Source organism: Pseudopipra pipra, chromosome 12 (genome assembly GCF_036250125.1).
Source record: "Pseudopipra pipra isolate bDixPip1 chromosome 12, bDixPip1.hap1, whole genome shotgun sequence".
Classification (NCBI taxonomy): Eukaryota; Metazoa; Chordata; class Aves; order Passeriformes; family Pipridae; genus Pseudopipra; species Pseudopipra pipra.
Genome location: NC_087560.1, coordinates 10,534,923 through 10,556,326, shown reverse-complemented (window position 1 = coordinate 10,556,326; position 21,404 = coordinate 10,534,923). Strand labels below are relative to the sequence as shown.

Genomic DNA, 21,404 nt, shown 5'->3' with positions numbered 1-21,404 from the left:
TGGTGCAGAGTGATGTGTGTCAGGGCTGCAGGTGGCTTGGGACAGCTGCCCATCACGTGCTGTAGCTGTTGGCTGCTGCATCCCATTAGGAACCAGATCTTCCCTTCCTGCTTCTGCTTTGCTTGCAGCTCTGCTGCTCCTCGGAGGACGGGGTAGGCGCCAGCGCAGCCGAAGGAGATGCTTCAGATATTGACCTTTAATTTGTGCATGAAGTACCTGACTTCTGTCATTTAGGTGAGGAGGGATCTTGGAAGGCCATATGGTCCAACCCTCGCTTAGAGCAGGGTGAACTTAAATCAGGTTGCTCGTGGCTGTGTCCACTAAAGTTTGGAGCGTCTCTGATGATGGAAGTTCTTGGTTATGTGGGAAAGCTGAGTAAAGCTCCAGTGGAGTCAGCAGAGCTCAGTCACTCCGTGTATTTAGTATTTACTCTGAAACACTGAGAAGTTCAGGTAGGTACCTAAGCTGTTTTACAACAAAAGGTATTTACATGTGATTTTGTGTCTCTTGAAAGCTACTAATAAAGGATTCTACTTCACATTCTGGAGCCTTAGCTACTATTTCTTAATACTTTGGTTATCCTCAGACTTAGACAACCACATTTCTAAGACAAGCCCCCCATTTTTTCTGGTGCAGTTTGTCATTCTTTTTAACTCCCAGTGCAGACATGGAAGCATCACTCCTATTTTATGTGGAAATGATCAGCAAATAGTTCTGTATACAGTTTTAGCAGGTACCAGACTTACCCATGTAAGAAGAAAAATAGGCAAAAGCTTCTCTAAAAATAATCGTTGGCTGATGATGTTGCTTTAAATTGCATCTCTTCTGCCAGAAGTCTGGGTCCCTACATTATGTTAAACATATGGTAGCCACTGCGGCAAAATAATTAATAGGTGTTGTTCATGAAACGTTTTCTTGCAAGAAAGAATAGCTGTGTGTTTTTCTAGGGAGAGGAAAAGTACATTGAGGGAATGATTAGAAACCATTCCCACTATGCCTGCATCTCAGCTCAGGTCTAGCTGGTGATCAGCTGTCTCTCTTACTCACTCAGCTACTCTCTGCCCAGTCTGTCTGGTCTCTGTCTAATTTATTTGAGACCTGTGCTTTGGGTTTGATTCAGCCCGGATTACGCCAGCATTGGCTGGTGCATGGCAGTGCTACTGACAAAATTTCAGCCTGAAGCTTCGCTCACAGCAGTGCCAGAAACTCTTCCTCCCATGGGAGCTGCAGATGGGCAATGCTTTCTTCAGGAGAGGGCTGTAATTTCCTTGAGGGGTCACAGTCAGGGCAGAGTGGGGATGTGCAGAATTAGCAGGCCCCCCTGGCAGGCTGCAGCACGGGGCCCTGACTGTGTCTCTGCCGGGACCCTGGAGGGGACAGTCACAATGCCAGAGATGCCCCCACCATTCCTGGGCTGGGGGGTGTTCTCTGCTGCCAGCTTCATGCACGGCTTTTGAACACCTCCCTCCCTTCTCTGTCTGTCACATACCCTCGCTGCCTCATTACATCTGATGAGAAGGCTCTGCCAAACTTAGCATGATTTGCTTCCCATCATTTTATGTTTGTGTGCCTGCTCCACAAATCTACCCCCAGTGTCTGGGTAATGGTGTGCAGATTGGGAGAGCTGGGCAGCCAGGCATCCTTGCTGAGACAGGGCATTGGAAGCAGGAGTAGCAAGGGAGGGACAGACCCAGTTGGTCCTTTCTGTGAGATGATGTCCGTGTTGCCCCATGGAGAAAAGAGACCCTTTATTTGAGAAGGTGTGACAGGCAGCTGTGCTGCCCCACAGTGCTGACCTGGGGCAGGACCACGGGTGTCCCTCTGAAGTTGCTGATGGTGCAGTTCTGCCCAGGCTCCATCCCCACAAGTGGGGATAGGACAGACAAGGCTTTACTTTGTAATGGGGGTATAGGGTCCCTGTGGTTGTTTCTGAAGAAGAATATCTTCTAATCTGGTGCACACACATGCCGCCAATATCTATGCAAACCTATCACTCTCAAGCGTTAGTTATCACAATTTCCAGATGAACTTTTTTCTCTCTGCTGTTCTAAGATTTTTCTAGTTGATGACTAATGTCTTTTGATAATTGCTCAACTCACTTTGCTACTGAATTTGTACTTGTGTATCATTAATCAAAGACATAGTTTCTTGTTTACTTTGGACATCTTTGATGAAACTCTGGGCATCAACCATCCTGTCTCAGCACCATACCATTACAGAAATCCTTTTATACTTTACAAGTTAATTAAGCGACTCTAAAAAGAAGTGAAAGACTTATCTTTTTTTAAATTGCAGAGGGAACAGCTTTGTTCTGAGATGTTCTCTCCCTCCTCTGGTCTTTGGAGTGAAAGGAAGGTGCTATAGGTGGTTTGAGGGTGAACAGATGCATTTTTGCTTATTTTACCATTCCAAATCAGGTTATATAACAGAACTCAGTTTGTAGTGCTGTTCAGAGAAATGGTTTTATAAGAATATAAAATACTTCTTTAGTATTTATAGCTTATAGTATCAACAGGAAAATATGCTCTATTTAACACAACAGTGGGTAACTGTTTAAAGTAAGTACCACGATAGAGCCTTGACAATTTGATTGATGGTTTCCATGACTTTACATGAGGTAAATTGTTATTACCTTGAATACTTTATTTATTTATGGGGATTTATTGCTGTAGTGTCTGATCACCTCATAAATATCAATGAATATAACCTTCAAAATTAATTATTTTCAAAGACATTTTACAAATGTGCACAAATTCAGAACACTCCCTCCATCTCAAAAGAGTGGCATTCAGACTTCAATATAGGTTTCCTTTATAAGCTAAACAGCAGCTTTCTGACGAAAAAGTGTTCCACTGGAAAATGCACTTGTCGGGCTCAAATTGTTCCATGGAAGTACAGTTTGATGACTTTTTAAAATTTTTTTTTTTCAAAGCTAAGCCCGCTGCATCCGAGTTGGAGCCTCTTGGGTGTATGGCTCAGCTTACCCTGTGGACAGCTTCAAGGCTCTCAGGGTCTCTGACTTCATGGTTGCTGGCACATCTAGGTTTTCCGGAGTCCCATTTTGGAAACGGATTTCTAAAACCGGGTTTCTCTGTGACACAGAAATCTGCTCCTGGCTCTTAACATGGACCAGATGGTCCCCAAAGCCATGTACTTGCTGAGACTGAAATTTGACAGAGTATGTAAACATCACTTTATGGTCAGCCCTTTATAGATTCTCCCCAACCGGAATGGGAAATGAGTGGTTTATGCCCGTAGGTTGTAACAGGTAGCAACAAACCCACTCTGTCTGTCTTAATGAGTTCTATTATTTCTTCTGACTGGGGAAGGTGAAAAGCAATCTCACTTGTCTGCTTGCCAGTCTTACTTGGCAGATGATCATGGAGCAACATTTGGCATTGACGAACAGGGAACTCTAGGAAAGTTACATGGTTATAGCCCTGCAGGGAAGTAGCTGACATTACTAAAACTGAATACATTGGAATTAAATGAATAAGACTTTGAGTCTCTAACACTGGTTGCAGGAAGAAAAAAGGGCCCTGTAACAAGTCCAATTGTGTTGCTCACATTCACCTCAGTTACCACTTTGTAATTATCCAGAACCAGAGGAAGGTAATGGCAGTGCTTGCTTTGACTTAAGTAGTTTCTGGCCAAACATGTAATTCGAAAGAGTAAGTGTCACAGCAGTTGGTGTAATCAGAATACCTGAAACTGCATTAGCAATGCATATCCCTAAATAAATACAGTATAAAAAATTTGTTAATTAGAAAATGTGCATAGAGAAATGTTTGTATGTATTGAGATTGTTTGCCTTAAGTTGCCTCACCATATGAAGTAATGATTGTTTACTTAGACATTGCATTACTGGGAATGAAGAACTTTCTGAAAGACTAAAGACAAAATAATAATAGAAAACCCTTCCTAAAACAGCAAACACTTAAATCTATCTCTAATCTGTATACAATATGCTAATAAAGCAGTTTCTAGGAATTTTATAGCTAGCTCTAGCTGCATTAATCTATTGGTAATTGCTCACAATATTAATAGAGGTTGTAAAATTTTCCTCCGGTAAGATTATTAGACATAAAACAAAAGAAGGCACACGTTGCCATTTTTGAAGCTATTCTTACCGGCTTTATTTGCATGGATAGATGCATTAAATAAATAGGACAAGATAGATTTAAAATATCTATTATCTGTGAGGGGCATAGAATAATTTCAACTTTCCAATTTTTACCAGTAAAGTCATGATAGGAATAGTGTCATGTCCTGTCAGCTTTCATTGTAAACTCTAGTGATAAAGTTATTTGACGGGGTAAATGTGTATGAGAGGAAAGGGTTGGAAAAAAAAAGTCCTGTGGATCCATCATTTAAGGAGGGCAGTAGACTTTTCATACTCACTTCACAGGATCCTGTCGCTCTACATATACCCACATCCTTGATTTTTTTGGTAGTTAGTAATTTACACATTTTGACTCTTTTTTTTGGCTAATGTTCTGGTTGGCATGTTTCAATCATACATACGTAGTTTTGCTCATGGACAAAACAGAGAGCAGTAATAGTGCTTTAGAGAAAAGAAGAGAAAGCAAAATTAAAAATTACCACTCAAAGAGCACTAGATTTCCTCTGTGCTCATTAATGATGATGGATATGATTCCTTATTTTATATTTAAATGTTAGTTTTGCTCAAAAACCTGTATGGTTAATTCTTCAGATATGGGGTGATATGAGACAAGGTTTGCCCATTCTGTTGCTGTTGTTCAGATGTTACTGATTTGATTTTGTGTTTGTAATGTAATCTTCAATTTGTAAAACTGTATGTTACCTAAAAACCCCAGCCACAGGCATACAGTTCTGCTAAAAACGTACAACATTCTAAATGTAATTATTGAAATGTATATTGCAGTGATTTACTTTTTCTGATTTTATGCCTCTACTTTTCCAACATACTGCTGGGTAAAAATAAGACCTCATCCTTTTTTTTTCCCAGGCCAAATGTATGTGGATCACGTTACAATGCCTACTGTTGCCCTGGATGGAAAACTTTACCTGGTGGAAACCAATGCATAGTCCGTAAGTTAATCTAGTTATGTGTTATGACTGAGGTTTATCTTTGTCCCTCTGTGTCAGGGTATTTTTAATTGTATACCAGAACTGAAACGTGTTGCTATATGTTTTCAATAGCAGCTGTACATTTCTTTACCATTTTAAATATATTAAGCCAATTTACAAAGGTTTGTGGGCTACAACACAGTGATGTGATACCAGTATTTAACAAAGGATTAATCTTATCCACATGTTCTGTTTAAGTCTGTGGTAAAGGGTTCCAGGGGGTGTGTGAACTCTCGGGAGTGAGTAGCTGTGGAATATGTTAATCTATTTAAGTAAAGGGAAGGAGGCAACAGCGTTGGGCCAACAAGTACATTTTCTCTGCTTGTTTGGACCATATCCCTGAAATATATATATAGGGATATAAATATACATGCATCATGGTGCTGTGTCCATACTCGTGTGTAGCAGAACAGCATACCAGAAATAACTCCTAAAGGCACTTTGCCTAAGGCTGATAAGACTCTCCAGAGATACTGAGGCAACGTGCTGTCAGCTGGGAATTATTGTGTGTCTGGTGCAGAAATAAAGGAAGCATTGTAATGCTGCCTCAGTGCCATCCTTCCTCCAAGATTAGTCTGGTAAAATGGACAACAGTTTCAGTTTTCCAAGGAAATCTCCCTATATCTACTGTGGCCTGTGGCATGTTCCCAGACCTTTTCATAGCAGATAGTGAAGGTCTAGGTTTTAGCTGTCCCCTATAAAGATGCAGACGAACAGGAGGAACTGTTTTGGGATCTGTTGTATGCAATTTAATGAGTTTGTCTGTATTTCTGTTATGGTACTGAATTTTCTATCAGGTGTTTTTTTATGTGTTTGGGGTTTTTGAAACATATTTTAAAGGCATTTATGTTTTCTTTATAGCAATCTGCAGACATTCCTGTGGGGATGGATTTTGCTCTAGACCAAACATGTGCACATGCCCAAATGGTCAGATAGCCCCCTCCTGTGGTTCAAAATCAAGTAAGTATTTCTTCTGTGTCTTTGATATTGCTCTTTTGAGTCTGTGAAGCTACTAAGGTATGTAAAATAGTTCAGTGGTCAATATTTAAGACAAATAACCTCTGAGTCACCAGACATACTTTTACCACAGGAAGGAAAGTGTAGTCTCCTATGATGAAACTGAAGAGTGACTCACAGACCAGCTATTGGAGACACTTTCTTTGCCAAATCAAAACCAAATTAGTCTTATTGGAAGCTATTTTCATTTGGCACTTTGTAACACTAATTCCAGTCTTCCTTGCTTTCTGCAAAATGCCTTACCTCTATTCAACAGTAGACTTGCTCTTGTATACAGCACAAAAGTTGTAATGAGGGATGACTCTTGACAACTGGCTGAACTTGACATGCTTTGTAATTCTCCTGATTTCAAGGGTTATAAGGCAGACACTGTGCTCTGTCTTACTTACATAGGCCTTACATTTCCTTGCCAGGCTCAGTTCACACCTTTTGAATCTCGCATTACTTCTGTAGGTACTAGAGGTACAGAGCTGGTCAAGGCTTTTAAGTGGAACACTTTTCATCAGAAAAAAAAAGATGCTCTGAAAATGAAGCTTTTCAGAGAGATGACTTTTCTCAGAAATGTTTGGATTTCAGATTTTCAAGGAAGGTTCCCCAGATCCAGGGAAAAATAAGTAAAATTAAATTCATTCAGTGAACCAGAGAACTCAACGGCTTAACATGAGTTAAGTATTTGATATAAAGATTTGATATAAAGATTTTGCTTGGGATAATATCTGTTCATATCTGAGATGCCACCTGTAAAGTACTTACTCTGTATTCTCATTAGAGTGTGGTGCTTGTCTCTTAGAATATAGAAGATTTTGATTTTTATATGAAATGTGAAGTTTCTGGGAAGAATTTTGGGGGAAACTGGTTCCCACAAATACCCTTTAATTATCTGAACAACATATTAACTGAAGTCAGTGGGGGATGCACTCAGCTGAGGTCTGTAATATTATGCTAAATGGTAATCCTTTTAGTTCTGAATATCTTATGAGACTCAATGTGTGGTCTGCTTTGCATCTGTATTTTTTACCTTGCCCTTTTTTTTTGCTTTCCTGGTTGATAAGAGTTTTACCACATAACTGACCATTTCAGCTTGTGGTTTTAGCATCCTTTTTATCCAATACCAGTGGAAAAACAAAAACAACTGTGGAATGTAATGGAATGGCATGTACTAAAATGGTAAATATTGTACTTTGTAGTTCAGCCCCTTTCTCAGGCTCCTGTGATGTCTGTTAGGGAGAGGCCAGCATGAGGAGGGTATGGAGCTACAGTTCTTCTTGTGGTTCCTTCTCTGAAATATTCTACAACTGATCTCCATAGTTTTAGCCTTCATTGGAGGAGCACAGATAAATGGGTGCAGGACTTAACTACAGTTTTTAATCAAGCAGCTTCTTAAGCCTGTGTGACATAGCTAATTTGGTTGTTGACAATTACTTCTAGGTATGAATATTCTACTAATCATAAATCTTATTCAGTGCTGACATTATTTTCCTTACATTGCTACACTGGTTTTCCCCCTTTTAAGTGTTGCTTAACACTTTACAAATAGACTTAGCAGTTGGCTTATAATAGGTACGGTTTATATCTTGTTCAATTTCTGCAATAAATTAAGATACATTTTATGTATGTGGTTACATCTCTTTTGTTTATTAAAACATACCAATTCTAAAAGCAAAAATGTCCTTAAGCAATAGAGAGAAAAGACTCCACTGCTTCTGTGCACTCTTGTGTAATATTTTTTATGATCCAGCACATCATTAATACTTACAGAGCATACTTTATGTAAGTCATTTGCTTTGTTGGCACTGTAGACAAAATCCATGAATACATATTTACACAATAGACCACAATGACTTAGATCTGCTATTAGGAAACAAAGTAAACATAAAACCAAAATATACTGTTTGACATCAAATGGTTACTGTCAACTGCCTTTGGTAACAGTTAATTTTTTTTCAGAATATGCATTCATGAAAGCTTATATTAATTATGTATTTTAACAAATGAGAAGAAAACTGATTAAAATAATGAAAAAATAAAATGTAAATGATACAAATCTTTCACATTTAAAATAAAAAGCATAAGTATGAATCAAAATGCCATGATTTCTCAGAATTAAATGTATAGCTTCTGATCTATGAGATGCATCTCAGGCATCCTTTGGATATTTTAAGCTACGTGTGTCTTTAGTATTTAAAGAATCAGTACTTGGCACAGGTTCTATAGCAGGTACACCCATTGACAGTAAATTAACAGTGACTCTTATAGAGTGGTTATCTGTTGATATCAAATATTTAATGCAGATTGGGAAGCATGTGGATTGGAGAGCAAAACAAAGCCTCCAAGTTTGATTCTCACACAGGTCAGTTGTTGGGACTTTTCTGGTTACGAGTCAGCTTTAGGAATCTGATTTGTGGTTGAAAAGATCAGCTGGTGGTTTTCTCAGCAGGGATTTTAGTGACATCAGTAAACTTGCTGGCTGAGTAGTGGTTATTTCTGTGTAAGTAGTGAATTTTTGGGTAAGCTTACAGCATTCTTGGAGATAAGATTGCCAAGTGTGGGGGGCCCCCCTCCCTGGCTCTGTGGGCGCTCTGATGCTGCACAGGTGCAGCTGTGAGAGATGTCCCACACTCTTTGCTGTGGGAGATGTCCAGCGGAGGTGTCCCACACTCCATGCTGCAGGACATGTCCCACACTCCGTGCTATGCTATGGTGGCTTTTCTGCTGCCCCCCAAACTGCCCGGGCCATGGCTGCTGTGTGTTGGGGCTGCGGCTGGGCCCCTGTTTGTGCTGCATTCGTGCTCTATGATCCTGCCACGTTTGGAGCTGCTGCTCTGCCCAGTGGGAGCAGGGGGTGAACCAGGAGGATGGTGTCTCTTTCGGCATCAGACACCCTTTGCTGCCCCCAGGGTTATGGGTCAGGTGTGTCTCTTGAGCTCAGCCGCTGGTTTTGCTTCCAGCAAGTGTGGTCAGAATGGTTTAGGCTGGCTGAAAGAGAGGAGGTGTTTGCTGATGGGGCTGTCTCTGAAGGAAGGGAGCTGTGACAGAGGCAGCGGGAGCTGTGGTGGGTGCTGGGAGTGGCAGCTTGTGGAGACAAGTGTCTGTGTGCTCCAGCAAGCTCCTTACGCTGCCTGACTGCACAGCAGGGCCTGCTCGGCTCCCCTGCCACAGCATCAGAGGCACAGCTGAGGACTGAACTCTTCCTCAGAGACTTCCCACTCAGAGTCTTCCTCAGAGACTGCCCGCAGTGGGGGCTGAGCCTGGGCCTTGGCTCTGCACCCCGGGACCCCACTCCTCGGGTGCTATGGGAGGTGTCCACTCAATGGCAGTAAAACCTAGAGCTCAGCCCCTTCCCTTATATTCTGCTGCTGTCAGAAGTGGTGTAAGGTCTTGAATTTTGAATGTTTCCAGAGTTTTTGAGGCTGCTGCGGGTTTTCTCTGTACCCCGTGCAGGGCTGCAGGCCCGCGTCCCGTCCTGGCGCTGGCTGCCATCTCTCTCCTGAGTCAGTCACTCGACAGAGAAAGCACGCTGAGCATCTGGGATGCGATGAGGCCGTCATTCCTTGTTTACAGCTCCTGGCAGGGAAAGCCCTGCGTCATGCACGGCCGGGGCTGGGAGCGTTTCCTCGGCAGTGGCACGGAGGCGAGAGGCCGCCTCTCCTGCGGTGCCCGCTGGCTGCCCTGCCGCGCCCTCGGCCCGGGCTGCTGGGCCAGCGGCTCCAGCGCTTCTCCCACCTCGGGAATACAGACCCTCGCACCTCGTGTTCCTTAGTTTGGGATCGCAGAGTACACGGCACGTGTGTTACCTTTCGTCTGCCTGGTGAGCTCCTGCACGTTTTGTGAGCGTCTGTGGTTGTGGTAGCGCTCCGGGTGTGATGAAGGCTTTACTCACTTTTGCCCAGTATTTATTTTAGAAGTCAGGAACTGTTGTGCTTAAGTGGAGAGCTTGTTGTTTCACTTTGATAAAAAGCACAACTACTGCCCACACACAAAGCCTGTGTGGATATGTTTGATCTCTCTGGCTCTATTGCAGGGTTACAAAGCTGTGTTCCTAAAGTTATTCCTGTTTTGACTTCAGACATTTCCAGTGCAGACTGTTTACAAATTGGATGTGAAAAAGAACAATAATTGATTAAAAGCAATAATTTATGAATGTTAACATTTCCTGTGCATGCTAAGGCAAAGGTATATGCATTGATTTACCAGCTTTATAGTAATTCCTGTGCTTTTTCCCTGCGTCTCTGTCAATGTGATATCTTGGAACAGGTTGTTTCATTTACCGGAATATCTCCACTGACATTAGCGGAATTGTTGATATAGCTGAGAAAAGAGAACCTGGACCAGCATTAATATGCTAGTTTTCAAAAATGCATTCTTAACATCATCATCTGAGCTCCAGACAGCCTTTGAATGTGTTTCTATAAACTTTTGGAAGGGTAATGTTTCAGAATAGTCGGTAGGATTTTGGAAATACTCTTTTCAACATTCCCTCAAAAGAGGGCAGAAAATAAGTAATTAGTTTACCAAGTGTATGCCACTGATTTTCTTGCCTGGTAATAAGGGAGAAAGCTCACTGATTTAGATGGCTCATTTTAATAAAGATGATTGGTGTCCCAGCAATCTCTCATAATGATTTTAGTTTAAAAAGGAGGAAGTAATATTTTACCTTGGAAAAGTTCTTTTAAGAAGCAGTAGGACAAATTATGGAAACTTTGTGTGTGTGTGTGTGTTATGTGTTAAACCACTCCTTATCCCAAAATGGGGAAATATACTTTACTTTACTTGAACAAATAATATGAAAATCATCCTATAAGCTACTGTTAACCTTTTTATCTCGAATGTAGCTCAAACTATTTAAATGGCTTTGGTCTTCATGTGGGAATGGAAATTAGCTCTTGGCATAGCTTGCTCTAATTGAAATCAGTTTGTGGTTTTTAAGTTCCTTCCCTGCTTGACAGATGATATCATTTCCTATGCTTTTTGTAATCCCCTCTGTTTTTCTAAGATTGTATAAAGCTAAGTTGAACTACACATTTTAAAGTAACTATACACCTTTTTCTGACCTACTTAGGACATAGTCCAAAAATCTTCACCAGATATTCACTCTGTGTTTGCAGACAATTTTACTTTTTGTTGAGGAATGTTAGTACATTTTTGTTGCCTGAAGTACTGAAGTACATCCAAAGTAGAACAAAGATGTGTTGTAACTATTAAACACATAAGAAATGTAATAGACAGTTTTTACTTTTATAATTGAAGAATTAAGAAGGAAGTGCTTTAAATGCTAGGTTGTTTTAAATCCTTTCTCTAGTTTCATGTTTAACTTCTGTTCTATGGATTCATATTGCTATGGAAGGAAATACAGCTAAAATTATTATTTCTACTTAAAAATAAAATTCCATTCACATACTTCTGAACTGTAAAAAGCCAAATGATGCTTAAGGGTTTTGTGCAAGAGGAAAAATTCTGTGGTTGGCATAACACCTGTTAGCAACAGGCTCTGATGGGGATGCAATTTCTACTTTTCAATCCTGAGCATTTCAAACAGCATGTTGTAGGTATCCAGTGCTGCATCACAGTCTACTGAAATGCTGATCAGACTGTAATCCTATCTGGGGAGGAGCCTTTCATGTGGTTCCTGTTAAGAGGAAAACCATATCCCAGCTGCTTACTGGAGTGCGGGCCCCAGTTCACAGCTGTGTTGGACAGCAGGACCTGTAAGGACTTCACTTTGTTGGGAGGCCTGCCCACTTCTCTGTGCCTGATGAAGAGCCTGACATACTTTTAGTTGCTCCTAACATCTAGTTAAAAAATATATTTTTCCTTATTACTGGAGAAATGCAGCACAGACATTATGCTTTGCTGGCATGGGGCTTAAGCTGCTTGTTAACTATTATAAATGGTGGGGCTGCAGCTGAGGAGAGTTTGCTGCTCCCCTGCCTCTGCCCCTTGCAGGGGAAGGTTGTTGGCTCTGGGGAAATGCTGTCTGTGAGCTCTGCAGATCCCAAGTACAGCAGCTGGCAGCAGCTCTACTGCTGGGGTGAGCCCACAGATGACATAAAGAAAGAAATCTCTCTTTTATTTTTCCTTTTTATGCAGCAAGTCCTACCTGGCCAGATCAGCTTCTGGTATTGTATGTGTTGGCAAAAGAAGGCTGTCTTCAGGAGCTTCCTTATATGCTTCCCTTTAATACTTCCCTCCCCAGTTTCCCAGATGATAAGATGCCCTTTCCTTTTGATGGTATCTGCCAGAAGTTTAGTACTTTTCCCTTACTAATGGCTTGTTCTCATCATTGCAAACTATGAAAAAAGCTCTGTGGATTTATACTCATATAAAATGCCTTTGTCTTCAGTGAATGAGGGGGGCATCAAATTCTTGCACCATGTCCTATATTCCTTAGGTACTATAAATCTATTGTGTTCTGTAGTGCCAGTGTAGTATCTGTCCTAAAATGTGCATCCTTGACTTCTAATACTTTCTTGTTCACAGAATAAATCCCTAAAAAAAAAGTTAAGTCCTTTAGCAGACAGTTAAGTATTTCTGACTGGTTTGATTTAACTGAGGAAAATCTTTTTCCTTTTCAAGTACAACACTGTAACATCCGGTGCATGAATGGAGGGAGCTGCAGTGATGACCATTGCCTCTGTCAGAAGGGATACACAGGAACACACTGTGGACAGCGTAAGTGCCCTTCTGTGAATGTAGAAACTGTGCACAGTTAAGTAATCCTGTGATGTGTGGATTGGACACCCTTTAGCACTAAATTTCAGCTGCTGTTGACCTTGTTTTTTATCAGGTGTAGTGGAGTTTTACAGAAAAACACATTACTTTGTAATGAATGCCGAGCGAATTCTTTCTGATCAGGACTGTTAAAATAAACATCATATGAATTCGTAATAATTGGATATAACCTGATCCTGTAGTTCTCACACTACTGTTATTGCCATTGACCTCCAGGACTTTTAACTCACTAGAGCAATAGGCCATACATCCAGAGTGTACATGGGATTCAGTTTTCATTTTATAGACAAAATTAACATTTTTAATACAGAGCGTTGTTTTCATTTCAGCATTTGCATCAGACTTAGCTAGTATGCCTGAGATATACTGCTCATTTTGGTGATGTCTTATTAGAGGTGACAGACAGATTTTTTTTTCTGTTATTTCCTCAATCAATCCTTAGCCAAAAGTGTTCCTGGATCTGCTGCTTAAAATTTCTCCCAAGCTGACTCTAGTAGTCTCTCGCTCTTCTTGGCTGGAATGCTGTGAAGTAGCTCAAATAAGGATGTAGACACTGCTTTTAACCAAGGTCGTCACATTGCTATCTAGTGAACTATTGGTCTGACAGAGAAAATGTGTTTAGCTCATTTAATGAAAACCTTTTGTGCTCTGTCAAGATCAATGGCACACTTTACATGAACTTCATTGGGACCAGGAATTTACCGTAATAATCTGGAGGAGGATCACATGGTGAAAGGATTAAGAATTGTATTTCTGCCTTCTCTGTGAAATATCAAGTGGATAAAAGAGGATAAATGGAAATCTTCTTTCTACTGAAGTGAATGTGGAAGGGAACAAAGAATAACATTACTCAATGACCATCAAGTTGTATTTAAAGATCTCCTTTTTCATGTGCATGTTATATTTTCTGATTATTTTTGAGAGCAACTGGTTTTGGAGTTTATTCTGAAGAAAATTGGGTCCTGAATCTAGTGACAACATTGTACAGGGGAAGAATATCTTGGTTTAATATAGTCAGAATAGATATTGATTACATTTTGCTATCCTGCTTAATAGTATGAATTATTTAACATCAGCAAACAGCCTTTTAATACTGGATTATTATGTTAGAGGAACAAATACATTTGAGGATTTAGAGATGAGATTTTTTTTCTGCATCTTCTATCTGCAGTCTCTGTCAGTGTTTATTTGTTGAAAGAGATGTTAGTTTGAGGTTATGGGATTGTCTAGCCATCCCTAAGAGAAAGGCTCTGAGAGGTCAGAAAAGCTGTGGTTGTTACTGTGTTTATGTTATGCTCCCTTGAAAAGATGAGTTCGTGATACCAGTGAGGCCAGGAAATAAGAAAAGACTGTAAGTAGATTCTAGGAAAAAGGTTTCCTATCCTGTTATGTTTACTGTTTTTGCCACTTTAGTGAAGCTGGTCAAGTACATACCTTCATGTCTTTGTGGCAGTAGCTCAATAAAGATTACTTTTGCCTTCTCTCTGATCCAGCTGTCTGTGAAAATGGATGTCTAAATGGCGGGAGATGTGTGGCTCCAAACCGATGTGCCTGCACGTATGGCTTTACTGGACCCCAGTGTGAAAGAGGTATGTGCCCGAAATCAGTGGGGAAAAAATTGTGTTACAACTTGCTTAAGAGTAACTTAAAAATACTTAAATGGTAATACAAAATAAAATGGTAATATTGCTGTCTATGAATAAAGTAGAATAGCATTAGTGTTCTTGTAGAATGCAACATAAGGATGTTTTACTGAAAGGAAAACTTCAGTCAAAGAACATTGTGGAGATATTGGCCATGGAAAAACCCAAAATAGGAAATTTCTTAAATGGCATTTTTGGTAAGAAAGCAAGCTTTAGGTTTGATTTAAAACCTAACATTCAATCTTACCTTCTTTTGTTACTTTTATATCTCACAAGTGCTGATTAGTGTAATTTTAGTAATTAGTTCTTCAATTCATGGTAGGTTTACCAAACATTGTTTTCATTTTCTGGGGCAAACCCCCTGCTCCAACAGTGAGGTTGCTGGGCCATTACCTACTGTGTTCTATAGTTGAATTGGTTGTGTTTGGTTTTGTTAGACTGAAGACTGAAAGTAAATTTTAAATAGCATGAACTTCATAAGGATAGAGGCCAGGATGAAACACAGATGCAATTGTTTACTTTTTTGCAATGAAAATACTCCAATGGAAGTGGTGGCAAATGAAAGTTATCGATAAGTGCTTTTACTCAAACTTCAGCTTCTAAGTCATCAGAAAAGCTCTTTGTATCTGATACATTTGCACACCAGTGATAAGCAGCATCTTGCCTCTGTCTTTGGTATGTTTTGTTTTGGCAGAGTTTATTCAGTTTTTCTTTCCATTTTGTACAGATTTATTCTCATAAATTTTCAAGTGAAAACAGCTATACCAACTGTCTTGTCTGGTGTGTGGATTTTTTGGGGGTTATTAAACCAATTTAGTGGTTCATTTGCGAGCAATATAGTGAACAACGTTTAGGAATATATATAAAATTAGGTTAAAAATCCCAAGTTTGAACAGAAAAAAGGCTTATAGGTAAGAATGCACTGAACAGTACTGTAAAGACTTGGAATTTCAAACAACTTCTGCTTGTTCTTCATGGGTGAAATTTTTGAGCCTTAAGAAGAAGACTTCAGTGCTACTTTTGTGTTGGCTGATCTGAGTCCAGTTGGACTCTGGCATTTGGGCGAGTTTCTAGGCTGAATCCTACTGAAAGCCTTGGTCCTGCCCCTCAGGGCTCCTGCCTTCTGGTGGGTGGAGTCACAGAGCCATTTGAGCCAAACTAAGCTGAAATCCCATGCATGTTACTGAGCACAACTGAGGTGGAAATCTGTGACTTACATACCTTGTCCATAGGCAGTTTTTTACTTAGAACATCTGTTTGATTCTGTAGTTATCAATGAAAGAGAAAATAGCTGTTAATGAGTTGTAGAATTCTGGCTAATGCTCACTTGGTGTGTTGAGGCCAAATGATAGTCATATCTTCCTAGAAAACCTCTGAAATTTGGCTCCTTTCACACAGATTTCCTGCAGCTTCTCTACCTAGCTGAGCTAATATGTTCCCCTCCTCTAAAAAGGGTGTGGTGGTTTTTGTCTCGGAATCACATTATGCCATCAGAAAAACTTTTTCTGAAGATAGCTTTTCAAGTATAAACTAATGTTGGTCTTAGTCAGAATAACTTGCCTTGTTCAGCACATGCACCTGTGTGGTCACTGGGGAGTTGTCTGGCTGCATATGATTTTACACAGCTGTCAGCTAAGTAAGAGGTCCATATTTTGAATCTAGCTTTGGAAAGTTATGTGGATTTGTGACACTCCCTGGTGGGCTTCTGATGTGAATGGATGTTAGCCAGTAAATTGACAAGATTCATGCCTTGTAGAGTAAAACTGTGTGTTTATTAGAAAGAAAAAGGGGGAGGAAACAAAACAATAAAACCAAAACATCTCTGTGCATGGAGAAGGGGAAAAAAAAGGAAATTCCTGAAGAGAAACAGTCTCTTAAACTATCCCATTTCTGGGGGAAGCAGGAGAGGATGATTGTTTTGAAAACACCATTGCTGGATAGAAAGGTAATGTGCTATAGTGCTATAGTTCTGTGGCATGTGCACAGTCTCCATCTGTTTGGCTGTGATTTGATGGCGAGGTTATGCCATGCCACAGGCTCACAGTTATGGAAGTCGTTTACTGCTGCAAATCACCCCCTGCTTTTCTCTACAAGCATCAGCTAACAGTAACAATCACACAGTGCTTGTGCCACATACGTCACAGACCAAAGAAAATTCCAGCCTTTGCTGCATGTGTTGTAGCTTAGAACTGACTGGAATAAAACAATTTGAGGCAACCAAATAATGAGGTTTTTCTGATAGTCTGATAGGGAAAACAGTTAAAATGTTGCAGGTGGTTAGAACAAAGTTAGAGCGAGTTTCTTAGATACAAAGTCATGTAGTTCTGTTTTAAGTAGTTTTTCCATACATTTGGTCATATTTATAATACAAATCACCCTGGTTGGCATTATCTCAGGAAATGCTGACTTAATGTGATTGTTAATGAAGATCTAAAAGACTTCTGTGTAGGTCAATAGCATCAAGTACATGCATAATGAAAGGGCTTTATCTGGTGAAAGACCTGCTACTTTCACAGTGCAGCAAACTCCACCCAATTTGTGGCATGAGTATTTTTATGTATTTATTCAGTCATTCTTTGAGAGGGTAGCAGCTGGCCTTGGACAGCTTTGGCACACGAGTTGCTTTTTGTGTGTCTTAGAAGTGTTAATGTTAGTGTAACATTATAAACACTATAAACAGGAGCACAAGGAATTTTGAGATTCATTTTTATCAGTGGGGTTCCTCTTCATGTTCTGGGAGTGTGTGCCATGTCACTGGTGAGATTGGCTTCACCAGGGCTGGATGGGTAACTCTAAGCTGTACACATGTATGGTTAACTCCTGAGCTGCTGGGTGTGGTGTTTGGCACCTTTCCAAAGCAGGAGAAGCCACCTGGGTGTACTGTCAAGTGCATGCAGGTGTATCATAAATACAACAGACCTGGCTTTTCTGTGGGATAGCGTTCAAAAAAGGTGGACTTGCCATAAGCTCAACAGTAAAAGTGTAGTGGAGTTGGAGATGCTTCCTACAGCCATTTAAGACACACTTAAAATACATAGTCCAGGAAGGAAAATATTTCATGGATATTGTCTCAGTTAAAATTTGGACTTCAGGGATTTCTTTTGGAAGGTGCTGAGTTCCCTGGCTGCGGTCCAGTGATGGGCTTTGACGTGCCTTTAAACTCAAACCTGAGATGCCATTATGCCTAAAATTATGCAAGTGCTTAATGGCCTTACTTGATTTTGGCCCAAACTTTCACAGTTAGTTAAGATCCAAGAGGTGCACTCAGCTTTTGGCTTATCAGTAGTCATGTTGTTAATGAAAAGACATCACAGGTAACAGAAAATGAAGATGCAGGCAATGCAAAATTTCTCCCACTGGTTAAAAACCAGATGCCGTCTTTATGCCATTTGTCTGCTAGTGCTGAATAACAAGTGAATTACAGATTATTCTGCAGTTCCTTTTAAAGCTGCTGAAGAGTTTGAGAGCAGAGACTTAGCTTATGTTCCCCTAAGGATGATTCAGAACATCGACAACTCTTTTTATAATCTGTGAAAGAGCCTGGGGGATTTAGCTGGCTACAGGAGATGCCCATGTTTGGGTCATGTGAAAACATCCCTATATCATGGACTTTATGAAAGTCCATAGGAAAAATTGATGTTAGGAGCTCAGAGAGATCAGACAACCCTATCAGATTTGGTAGAACTGTGCCTCCAAACTTGTGCATAAAGGCTTTCTTGACTATTTGTAACTCTTTCTCTTTGGACATTTGGGTAATTATACTTTGAGACGGCGAATTCTATAAAATATAAAATTGTACATTGTTGTTATCCTTGTCTTGCAGAAATGCAGTGAAATATGCTTTTCTTTTTCTGTCTGGATTCATTTAGAGGAGCACAGTGGAAGCTCAGAATGTGTTACAGCCCTGTTTGTTTATTTGAATGCTTGTGACAACATCAGGGGCTCAATCCTGATGCATTCTGGAGTTTTGCCACTCGCTTTGCGTAGGAGCAGAATTGGGCCTGATGTAGTTCAAATATCAAAAACGTACCACGTGTGTTTTGTTTTTTTCTGGACTCAGAATATGAGCAAATGATTGCTTTTTCTTCAAACAGAGTCGTTTCTGTACTGCTCTCTTCATGGCAGGAATTTTTGCATAATTTTTAATTATATTTGGCCATTATTAAAAGTTCCCAGAATTAATGCCATATGTAAAAATATCTTTCCCAGAGCCTCTTTATGAAAGTGCAGCCGCTGAAAGTGGTCAAGAGTAGTGTAGGGCTCTGTATATTTTTTTCTTTCTAAATACTACAACGGGTAGAACGTTTTCACAAAGAGGACACTGCACCCCTTAGTGTGCCCCGTCTCTGGTATTTAGTCTAAATGGAAAGTAAATAACAAAGTGTAGATAGCAGTAAAAGTATGTTCCCAAAGCCGTATGTTGCATTTAAAGTAGTATTGCAGCATATGGTAGCTGGCAAACATTTGAATAAACTTGATTTCTGTAGCTTTCTTCCAAGAAACACATCTGTTGACATAGACATGTAGTTTCTGCAGCCCTGTAACATGAATGCATGTACAGTGTTATAGCAGCAAGCTAAAGGATGGCTAAACTTGAAGGCCTGGAATAAGGATTCTTGCACACATTTTTCACCCTGAAAAGTTATGAAAAATGGCTTCAGGCTGAGGATCAATACATTCAGTCACAGAGTGATGTTTTACTGAGTTTAAAGTAATTCTAATACACGTTGTCACCTTTTTGTTTTAAAACAAAAATTCAATATCGGTGTCTTGGATTATCTTTTCTGTAAAATAGGTTGAGATTAAATGGATGAGTTTTTAAATTTTTAAAATTGAAGCTGCAGCTTTTTGGTGGAGAAGTTAGTCTCTGCAGAATAATTGTGTGTGATTTAAAATTCTTCATCATACTTAGCAGTATAATCAATAGCCCTCTGGATCAGAACTCAGGACTCAGCTCAGTCTGTTATTTGATGCCAAAAAGCATTTTTAGGGATCCTGTGTATGTGAAGGCTTTTATCCATTGTTTTGCTCCTTGCAAACACACCCCATAACCTGTCCTGTGTTGCTTGCTCTATGCTTTGTGTATCCTAAAATATCACATAGCAAGTTTTAAAATGTTTCTTCGGATATGTGCTTAAAAGTTAAATCAAGATCCATAAATGATTAAGTACATATGGCTAAGGTCTCATGTGAGATGTGAGGGCTCCAACTTTTGTACATGAAGCTGAACATTTACATTTTGTTCCAAATTGAGTTTTGGTTTCAGTCAAACAAATCCAAATCTAAAGTTTTCATTCAACTGTTTGGCAGACCTTTCTATACATCCATGCCTTCTTGATTGGCTGCTAAGGGCACTGACCTTTAGATGTGCAATAAGGTATTGTTTGGACTTTGGTTTGGTTTGATTTTCATTGTAGCAGTGGAGATGCATACAAATGTAATCACAAATTGGGAAGTCCATATTTTTGGTATAAGTGAGGATAAAAACATTTGAATGAAATAGTTGCATTGTTCTAATCTGTAAGATTTGTTTCTTGCATGTAGGATATTGAAGGGACTCATGTGAGAATCACTATCATCCTTCTGGAACTGCAGACAGCTTTGTTGTTGAACCTGACTCCTACCTCCAAGTGTGCTGGCAGCCTGTGGCACGTGTTTGCTGTGCAACAAATTTGGTTCTGCTCTCACTGCAGATAGGCTGAACCTTGTACTGGCTCTGCTTGCACATGGTACTTGCAGTTGGAATTGTAGTGTCTTAGGAAAGGAAGAACAGAGCCTGTGCTTTCATCAAGAGGCTTTGTAGAAGTTATAAGACAGAGAGATGTCTTTGTGTATTTGGTTATGGGATGTTACATTAATACAGATATAACTTTTATATACACAGTGCAGGCAGTTGAGAGACATATCTTCCCTGAATGGACTGCAGTGCCAGATCTGTGCTCTGTGGTGTTCCAGGGAGAATTGGAAAGAATCCATCTGATGTGTTGTGTGTGCTGAAAGATTGAATCAGCTTTTACTGATGTTGGTTGTCATTGCAGCACAGTTGTGCATTTGAGGCCTTCAGAATGAGTGTCTTCAAGCCATTCTTCCTCTCTTAGTACCATTGTACCAGGCCAATTTTTCTGATTTCAGCCATCTCCCAATTTCTGGGTCACTACAAAACTTGTGGGAAATAAAATAGGTGGGTAAAACTAATTTCTTGTGGAACTTTCCAGAGAAAAAGTGCTTTCAAAATGGTGACTCCTGGAGCTGTACATAATACAGGGAATGAGTAAATGCAGCTGAGAACTTATTTAACAATGCTTGCTTAGCTATTCCTGGAGAAAAATGTTCCTTTTTCTCTGGTCTGCCATATATTTTGGTATAAGAAAGCACAGCTACCTGAAATCCTTTGATTTGTTACAATGAAAACAAATGTTTTCCTTGTGAATCGCCCATTCATAGCTTTTTTTTTCTTGTTGGGCTGGTAAACTGAAAATTTTTGTTTCAGTTGCAACACAAACAAATATCAGTGTGTATGGTGTCTCAGTCAAGTTTAGGTTATGGACTTAATTTTTTTTCTTTCTTTGCTTTTTAAGGTGATCTAAAACTTTCATGATGGTCAGCTCTAACAAAAAAAAGAAACCTCTTTTAAAACATCATAGATCCTACCTAATGCAAGGATAAACTGACGAGGGCATGTCCAAGTAAAACAATTCTTTTATATAGGTCAGCTGCAAAATGCTAATGAAAATGCATCTTAAGCAGAGGTGCTCAAAGTGGTCGGTGGGACTATTTTGACACATATAAGTTTTTTTGCAATATATTGGTAACAGAGCTGATGAAATCTCTGTAAAAATTAAAACTTTTCTGGAGTAAACTGTTGCATTTAGAAAGATATCTCCTATCTTTTGCAGCATAAAT

At 39.9% G+C, this 21,404-nt stretch overlaps 1 protein-coding gene across 6 annotated transcripts in view; it reads left to right on the top strand.

Moving 5' to 3' along the window:
- Positions 1-21,404, top strand: part of FBN1 (fibrillin 1) — a 144,259-nt gene that overhangs the window by 10,800 nt on the left and 112,055 nt on the right. For all 6 annotated transcript variants that reach the window (XR_010433763.1, XR_010433762.1, XM_064668806.1 and 3 more), the window contains 4 exons: positions 4,991-5,073; positions 5,974-6,072; positions 12,703-12,798; positions 14,352-14,447. Coding sequence is in view for 4 of the 6 variants with exons in the window: in XM_064668806.1 (XP_064524876.1) it covers positions 4,991-5,073; positions 5,974-6,072; positions 12,703-12,798; positions 14,352-14,447 (374 nt within the window). In the remaining 2 variants the exon portion in view is untranslated. The remainder of the gene's footprint in view (positions 1-4,990; positions 5,074-5,973; positions 6,073-12,702; positions 12,799-14,351; positions 14,448-21,404) is intronic.